This window comes from Eurytemora carolleeae, unplaced genomic scaffold (genome assembly GCF_000591075.1).
Source record: "Eurytemora carolleeae unplaced genomic scaffold, Eaff_2.0 scaffold1663, whole genome shotgun sequence".
NCBI lineage: Eukaryota > Metazoa > Arthropoda > Copepoda > Calanoida > Temoridae > Eurytemora > Eurytemora carolleeae.
Window position 1 is genome coordinate 3,512 of NW_019397567.1, and position 9,817 is coordinate 13,328.

The following is a 9,817-nucleotide window of genomic DNA, read 5'->3' on the forward strand; positions in this document are numbered from 1 at the left end:
TATATATATATATTTTTCTTTATATATAAAAGTACATTTTGTAACCACAATATTTTTAACTACAAGGTTAGATTTAATAGGAATGGATTAGCACAGCTAGCTCAGATTTTATGTTTAAGAACAAAATAAAGTGAATACTATGTTACACTGAAACCAATTAATAAAAACTTAACCCTATTAAAAAATGTATGAATAGCCTGGGTGGTGTCTCATGTCCGCCCCGATTAACAGTTTGGATCAAATAGGTTGTCAATCTATTTGTTTTGGATGCCATGTAGGGTTAAAAAAAAATGCCAAGAAAAGGTTGGAGAAACATTAATAAAAAATTTTGTTTTGTTTTTGATAAATATTAAGACTTGTGACATTTGTTTTTCGATCAATTTTTAAGGCTATTTAAAACTGAAGTATTTAGTTCTGTATGTTTTAAAACAAAAAAAAGTATGGGCTAGTTTAGATTCTTTTTTAACACACACCGGCCTTTCTACTGGTCTGCGTGTTGCCATGTACCCTGAACATTTCACATACATTCTTTAAATTACATTTTTTTATATATCCAAGGTGATAGTGTTAAAGTAAGAGCGCTTGACGCCCCCCTTCTATTGTTTTTGTCCTGGCACTCTCAATTTTGACACTTTCACTGTTAAATTTTTTGATTTTTAATGAAGAGAAATTTAACGGATTTTTTTGTAAAAAAAAACACTTTTTTTGTAATGCATAGGGTAGGTATAAAGTCCGGTCTTTGATAAAAAAATTTAGAAAAGCCCAAAACCTTGTTGTACTTAAAGCTATAGATCTAAAAACTATATTTTTGAAAAGCCCCTGAAAACTGGATGTAGATTCATACTTTTACATTCCTTTCCTGTTAGTAAGACTTGTTGTTAATTATGTATTACTATCAAGATTTATCATAAATTATTCATATGACCATTCTTACATAGATATTAAATAATTTTTGAATTTATAAAATATCAGAATTCTTTTAAAAATTTCTTGAAAAAGTTTTATGATTTATGATGGTGTCCATTTAATTCTGTGACACCTGTGATATGAATGATTACACAGGTAATTATCAATAATTAGGTATGGACTATGGATAGAAAAAAAAACTAAATATACATCTGGATAATATTTTATTCATAAATGAACCAACTTCATATAACAGTTTAGTTGATTAGAAGAAACTATAGTATGAGTTTCTTCACTTTTTTGCTCCTTTTTCCAGGTTTAATTTTTTAATTTTTAAAACTGATCCATTTTTTAAAAGTTCTTTCATTTCTTGTTTTTGCAACTATAAAAGAGTCATAGAAACACACAGATCTAAAAAGTTTTCAAGTCTAGGTCAAATTTTGAGCACAATGCCTAGGGTTGTTAATCATTTTTAAAAACGATTATTTTTTAATGCAACCGTTTTTATTAAAGTCTATAGTTTTTAAAAAAAAATTCGCAAACGAATCTGAGTTATCTTACAATTTCTTTCAATTTTTTTTCTTCAGAAAGATAAGGTTATGAATGCTTTCTTAAATGAAAAACGTTATTTTTAAAAAAAAACTATTGACTTCAAAAACGATAATTTTGTTTTTTCTTTGTCGTTTTCAAAACGAAACAATTTTTTTTCAAAAAGTTATAACAATCAATCTCTAGCAAGGCGTTTTGCCTTTGATAAAATCTGTCAAACTAAACATAAAAATAGTAAAACTCTAAAGCACTTTTAACCCTATTAACCCTGGAGGGAGGGGGGGGGGGTTGATAAATCAAAAAATATTTGAGCTAGGAAGCTCAATTTTTCTGATATGAAACCAGACGTCAGGGTAAAAAGTTCTAAAGAAATGACAGATTATAGATCTTTTCCCTATTTTTTATTTTTTTCAACATCTAAAGTATGAAAGTGATTACTTCACTTACAGTAATTTTAAAACATAGAGATATTGTCAAAGAAAGGATATTGGAAAATTGTTGAATTGGAGTTATATACTGTTGCCCAATTATTTTTCAACAGAGATTTAAATTTTACCAAATTTGAAGAAAATGTAATTTGTCCCAAATTTTGAGTTTTACATATCTGTCCTATTTTTTAATCAAGGATTTTAATCAAATTTGTGATATTTTTGCATACATCAATCAAAATACTGCAAAAAAGCCATCAGATCATTTTTTAACATTTTTTCAATTTGTTTTTATGAAAATAGATTGCTGAACGTTCAATAATAAACCTTCACAGACTTGACTACTGAATGAAAATGTAAAGTTTAAATCTCATTTCTGACTTGAATTTAAAGTGTAACTTGCCGATTTTGATGTGTTAAATAATTTTAACTCATGATTTCCTGCATTTTCCTCAATTTTCTATCAATCAATCATCATTTAGCTGAGAAAGCGGCATTAAAAGAAATTGATTGGTCACACATTCTGATTTTCTAACCTTTATATTTTTACAACCCGATTTTGTAGACCTTTGAAATTTCAAACTTTGATTTTTGGTAGATCAGTCAGCCTAATGTTGAAATATCAAAGGTCTCCAAAAACTCTACTTCTTTGAAATGTATTTAAATGTGAAACCTTTGAATGACTAAATTTGATGCTTTAGATTAAAACATTTTTTCTTCCCCATAAAACAAAAAAATTGGATTGGAACTGAAAATATGTTTTGTTTTTTTGTTACGTGAATACTTTGATATTACAAAACAGTTGATGAGGGATGGTTGCATAATGTCTTGCTAAAGAATGGATTTAGTATGGTGCTTTGAATGATCAATGACAATGAGGTTGTTCATATGAAATTTCCTTTAACCCTATTTCTCCAATCACATCAACCAATCTATGTGCACAGAAAAAAGTTAATAATTTTATTTTTCCTGAAAACAGAGTTCATTTAAATTACACAGCTGTTGAAAATTAAATGTTTCATCATATCTAAATAAGAATTTGTTTGGCAACCATGCTTGACTATCTATTTATTTAAACTAAATAAGAATGTAAAATCACACAAGGTTGCCAAAAAATGTAAAGATGAGTGAGGGTTCAAAAGAACTTTGAGAGAACAGAACCAAATATTGATTGAAATAATTTGTTGCACTTTTAGTGTATCAAAAAATTTCAAATTTTTGTCTTATTAAATAAATATTTTCTTTCCTTTAATTAGGAGTGATCGGGAACTCCCTTGTTTTTGTGAGTCTTCAGAAGAGTAGTTCAGTGTGCTGCATGAGTGCTAAAGTAAAGACATGTAATGTGGCATCAGTTGACCCATCTATGCTTGGAAAAGGAACTTTGACATTACCAGGAGATATTACCGTTTCATTCCTTAATATGGTTGCTGGGAACCCAAATGCATATCACTACGGAAGTGATGTTGCCAATATCATCATCACACATAATCCAAGCACAGGTGGCATTCATGGTCATTTCATGACATCAACGGGATTATCCTATACCCTGGAATATTGTGGAGATGCAGGGCATGTATGGAAAGAAGTTGATGTTCAAAATCTTGGTTCCAATGAGGGAATTGATTACGTTGATGTCCCAGAAATAGCCGTTGATCCTCTAGAAAGAGTTGTCAATCCACAACTAGTTCATGATGACTTTTTAAGGCAAGGTTTAGCTGACAACACTACTATTTACACATATTCTGTCAAGTTTTACTATACCCCATCATTTTTTGCTGTAACTCCTGACATTGAAGGATTTATAGATCAAGTACTAGCAGAAACTAATCAAGGATATGCAAACAGCCTGGTTCCCTTGAGGGTTGTAAAACATTGCTCAGAGCTTACAACCATAGATGATGTTCCAGCTTCTTCTGATATGTTAAATAACTTTAGATACATGAAATCCTCCACATCTGAACTCAGAGGATCTGCAGACGCTGCAGCTCTTTTGATAAACGACTTCAGCTCTTGTGGTATTGCTTACCTAAATGTAATTTCTAGTGGTAACATGGTTTCTGTAACAAAGAAAAGTTGTGCTGTCGGGTATTATTCTTTTGGCCATGAAGTTGGTCACAACATTGGGTTGCACCATGATCCACTAGTAGCAACTAACACTGTATATCCTTATGGGCATGGCCATATGATTGCACAAGGAAGTGCTAATACTGGATATAGAACCATACTGGCTTATTCAGCAACAGGACACAATACCAGAGTCAATTACTATTCAAATCCTAGTGTTATATTACCAACCACTGGAACACCCACAGGAGTAAAAGGGATTTCAGACAATGCTGCTCTTTTAACTTTAAACAGGATTAGCTTGTCTGCTATTGGTGATGAGTCTACAGCATGTTCTACAGCTCTAACAGCTGCACCAACCACTGCTGCTCCAACATTGGCACCAACCACAGCTGCTCCAACAGCATCACCACCAACAAACCCCCCCACAAGTGGTATTTGTAATACTGTCTCTGGAGCACAATGCATTTTCCCATTCAAATATAAAAATAGAATCTTTGACACATGTACAACCTCTGATGGAGATCCAAAACCATGGTGTGTAACAGCACTTTCTTCAAGTGGAAATATGGCAAATAGTACTTCTTGGGGATATTGTGCAAGTAACTGCCCTGGAGGTGAATCAAGTATTTTGTAAATATTCTCAATATTTAACCTAATGTTTTTAACATTTAAATGATTATTTTAGTTAGTTTACCAACCAATGTGTATGTTCATCCAGAAAATGCAGTAGGACAATGCAGTAAGTTTTTTTTTTAATTTTTACTTTGAATGCCTTTTAGTTTTTCACAGGTGTAAATATTATTAGAATGTGGTGTTCCAAACACAATGGGATCTACAAAAATTGTTGGTGGTTGGGCAACTACAATCGGTGAATATCCTTGGCAGGTTAGTAATTCATAGCAGTGGAGAATTAAAACCATTTTCAACATGTTATTATTCATAGGTTGCTCTGCTTTTTGGAAATACAGTGGACTCACAAGGCTGTGGAGGAACATTGGTAGGAGATAGGCATGTTATCACTGCAGCTCATTGCACTGAAGGACAAACAGCTTCTTCAATTAAAGTATTAATAGGAGATACTAATCTTGCAATAGCCAATGACACAACACGGTTCATCAAGACTCTTTCAGAAATAAGGCAACATCCAAATTACAACAGTCAAACCACAGAAAATGACATTGCCATTCTTGTCTTATCTTCTACTGTTGATTTAAGAGCATATCCTAATATTAAACCTGCTTGTCTTCCTAATGCTGGTTCTATATCACAATTTGTTGGACAATCAGCTGTAGTGTCTGGATGGGGCACAGTCGGGTCAGGTCTGTCCTTAAATTCCCATCTCTTTGAAGTTAATGTTGAAGTGTATGGAAAAACAAATTGTGGAGTTCATACCAGCTCTATGACTTCAGACATGCTTTGTGCAGGTTTACTTGCAGGAGGCAAAGATTCCTGTCAAGGTGATAGTGGTGGTCCTTTAATTGCAAAAGATTCCACCAACAATGGTGCTGCAACTCTTATCGGTGTTGTAAGCTGGGGATTTGGTTGTGCCTCTGTAAATGCACCTGGAGTTTATTCTGATGTTACTCATTTTCGAAGTAATGGGTGGCTTTCGTCCAACCTTATCAACCTTAACACATGCTCACCACCACAATCTTCAACATGGACAATTCCAATGGGACCTTCACCAACATCAGCTCCAACAAACCCACCAGTGACCACTCCTCCTCCCACAACCCCTCCAGTGACCACTCCTCCACCGACAACCCCTCCAGTGACAACTCCACCTCTAACAACCGCACCAGTGACGAGTACCTCTCTAACAAACCCTCCTATAACCACACCAACTCCAACAAATTCTCCTGTAACAACCACCCCAACTGAATGTACAAGTGAAAACGGCATCACTAATCTAACCTTACTAAGGAAAATAAATAGAGTAGGAAATCAAAAAGCCTGTTATCAGCTCTGCCTAGATGAAGCAAGCTGTGACTATTGGTCTTTTTTCTACCATCGCCAGTTGCAAAGGCGACAGTGCAGGCTCTTCGCTATCACTTTCAAACCTTGGAACAACTGGACGAGTGGACCAAAAACTTGTTAATTATTCATTTCTAATTAAATTTGATTAAATATTTATTGGTAAATGATTTAGATAAATAAATTGGTATCATCTCTTTTAATGGCTTATGATTTATTTATCGGGTTTATTTATTGCATTGATATGTCTCTCAAGTACTGTATTTTTTTGGATTACAGTTTTTGACCTAAATTGAAGGGGCATAGGCTTGTGTGTGTTAGAAAAGCAACAACTTTTGTGCATCATCAGACCAATACTTTTAAGATTCATCAGCTCGTTCATGAAACCTGAGACTTTTGAACCACTCAAAATATGAATTATTCTTGTTATAATAAATTTCACTCTTACACCTAAAAAGATGTATTCTAATGCCTATCATTAATAATTTTGCAAAGCATTCTTATTTTGTTGATATTTTATAATGTTTTTGATGTTGTTTTTTTTTCAATTAATTTTTCACTTACAACTTGTTCTAAGCACCAGCGCTGAATTTTTTAACATTCCAAATTATGAAAATGTTGTCTTCATTATCAAAAATCCTCGAAACAGGAATGAATGTTTTCAAAGTAACTCTCAGATCATAACAATAAGAAATATTATAAATTATCAAATATATATGAATGTGTCCAAAAATTATTGTTGATAATAGGTTGTAAAATGATTTGTTTGGAATTAAATTGATTTGTTATGATCTCAGTCAAATAATACAATTTTCTTCGGTATGAGTCTTTTTTAACAATTTTTTCCTGATAGACGCAACGCATAAATAAAATTAGTAGCAATCACCAATAAAAATGTTTTGACAAAAGCCTATACTCCCTTTAATTTTTCGCAAACACTCCCTTTAAATTGAAATCTTATATTAAAATCTACAAAATAGAATGGAGTATAGAAAAAGTATTGAAATCTACTAAAAATTATTAAATATAGAAATGTATTGAATCTACCTAATATAGTGGAATATAGAAAAAAATATTTTAATATAGGTAATAACATGGAATATAGAATAGTATTAAAATCTTCTCAATGGAATATAGAAAAATATCAAAATCTACCTAATAAAATGGAATATAGAAAAGTATTAAAATCTACTTAATATAATGGAATATAGAATAGTATTGAAATCTTATTAATATATAATGGAATATAGAAAAATATTAAAATCTGCTTCATAAAATGGAATAAAGAATAGTATTGAAATTTTCTTAATATCATGGAATTAGGAATGGATCGTTTTTTTAATCATTTTGTTATGAAAACAACAACAAAAACAAAAAACAAAACGATCGTTTTTTAATGGAAATTGTTTAAAAAACGGTTGTTTTCAAAACGATCGTTTTTAAAAAGTTAGTCTTTTTGTAACAATCGTTAACAATCGTTAAAGACAACCCTTTATTTACGATCGTTAATGAAGAGAGGAGGAGAGAGGACACCGACCTGAAGGCCATCGTGCGGTACTTATCATCGAGTAGTTCTAAAGAAAAGGTACTTATCATCGAGTAGTTTTAAAGAAAATATCAAGAAGTTTTAGCTACTCCCTCCAATCTTAAACGTACTGTCGCTCAAACTTCCCCCTCCCCTCCCCCCTGAAGAATCTCGTTAATTTTATTCTATTCCTTCTTAAAAACTACTCCTAATGGTTGACATTAACTTTTTATAAAAAAAACTTCTTTTTCCCTTTTTTAAATGTTCAAAAATATATTATATCTCTGCAGAATTTTTTTGTTATTACATGTATTTTTTCCTCAATTTTTTTTTATAAAATAATATGGTTGTTTTTGTATAGAATTGAGAAACATATATAAAATATGAAAATATATTTTCTCCAAGTTCCATCAAGTAAATTTTGAAGCACTCTTTACCACAAGGGAATAGATAGCATAAGGTTTATGATTAAATACTTGATTGAAATACAAAAGATTAAAAGGAGGTTTTTACTGGAAAAATCGAGACTAAAGTTAGGCTATTCATTCTTTACACTCTACCTATATTTTTCATTAAAAAAAATAGTTTCTTTCAACATTTTATTTTAAATATGAAGTTGGTGGAGGGGGGGCTGAAAAAGTAATCTGAGATAAGGTTAAAGAACTTTTTAAAATTTTTTTCTTAATTTTTAGCAATATATAATAATATTGTTGTATTATTTAAGTCTGAATTTTGTGACACAAATTCTAACTAAACCTGGAAATTGCTCTTCCGAAAAAAGCTAATGGCCCAAACATTTTTTATTTACATTTTTGCACTCCATAACTAGGGCTGGGCACGTTCTGACTTTTTTGAACTCATTCCGTTCTAGAACAAGGGCCTTCAGCTAGATCGTTCCGTTCTTGTTCCTTTTTTCCAATCGTTCCGTTCATCTTGCGATCTCTACCGTTCCATTCTGTTCTGAGTAAAAGAACAGTCATCCCATTTCGTTGCGTTCTTGGCGTTCCTAGTCAAAGAGCGGTTCCATCTCTCTTGTTCTGTTCTTAGTAAAGAACGATTTCTTCCAAGACAAAAGTTTTATATAAAAAGTTGGTTAAAAAAGTAAAAAAAAAAATACGATTTTATAATAAAAAGTTCCTCACGGCCGTAAATATAACTTTAGGGTTAAAAAAAATAAGCTTAGATAATTTCTGGGCTTAGCAATGTATAATTTTGTGAGAGCGGGGGGAGGGGAGGAGTCCTAAAATCCTTAAAGGGACCGTTCACTTATTTGGGTAATTTCAGGGTAAACTGAACTGCCTATTCGCTCTTGATTGGTAATAGTCTTACTTTTCAAATACAACTGTGGCCGGAGAAAAAGCCGATCTTTCGTTCAGAATTTGAGCGGAAAGGAACGGTCCCTCTCTATAGACACTATTTGATGTTTTTTTCAGTAACAGCAGCCCAATAAAATTTAAATTTATTATATTTTAATGTCATTATGTGTTCGTTGTTATGAACTAAAATATGAAAACTTTTGATATTTGAGTTAGCAAGAAATTTACGTTTTTCGTATTAAAACATGTAAAATATGTATACAAAGACGTCGTCTCTACGACAATCAATTAATCATTACTCGTATTTTGGTTCGTAGATTTTGTAGATTTTGTTCGCGTATGAGCACAACTTTTCATTTGTCATGCCGCGTTCAATTCAGCTTTTTACGCAGGCAATACACAATTTTTAATGCAATAAAATAGTGTTATTTTAGAAATAGAAAGTTAAAAAACAACAAAAATTTAAAAAATAATGACATTTACAATTAACGATCAGATACTACAGTTTAATTTTATATTCGAAATTTATTTTGATTCACAAAATACTGAAAAAAAACATCAATTTGTGTCTATAGAGAGGGACCGTCCCTTTGCGCTCGAATTCTGAACGAAAAATCGGCTTTTTCTCCGGCCACAGTTGTCTTTGAAAAGTAAGACTATTAAGTTTTATATCAAGAAAAAAAAAATCTTATAATAAAAATGAAAATAAAATACTGCGCCGTAATTTTTTTTATTTTACATTTCTTGTTTGTTTCAAAAAACATCACGGACATCTTATTTTAAGCTAATAAATACAGGGTAGGATGCTACGATCTGGATATCATTGAATTTAACAATTGGTTTAAATTCGGGTTTCAGTTTGATATTTATTGATATCTTAAACCAAATGTCAAAGGAAACAAAAAGGGGTTAAATTGCTTGAAATTGAGCTTGAATTGCGCAAAACTGATAGAAATTACAAGGCTCTCAAGTTTTCAACAGAATCCACTTGAGTTGAAAACCATAGTCAAAATTCTAATAATTTAGCTATTTTCAAAATTAAGGACTAATAA

General features: G+C 31.6%; 1 protein-coding gene across 1 annotated transcript; it reads left to right on the top strand.

Moving 5' to 3' along the window:
* The first annotated feature begins 1,149 nt into the window (after positions 1–1,149).
* On the top strand, positions 1,150–6,127 carry LOC111714946 (mucin-5AC). The gene is made up of 5 exons (XM_023490181.1): positions 1,150–1,222; positions 3,140–4,564; positions 4,636–4,689; positions 4,756–4,835; positions 4,894–6,127. The coding sequence occupies exons 1-5, from the start codon at positions 1,189–1,191 to the stop codon at positions 6,046–6,048; spliced, it is 2,748 nt and encodes a 915-aa protein (XP_023345949.1). The 5' UTR covers positions 1,150–1,188; the 3' UTR covers positions 6,049–6,127.
* Positions 6,128–9,817: the final 3,690 nt, after the last annotated feature.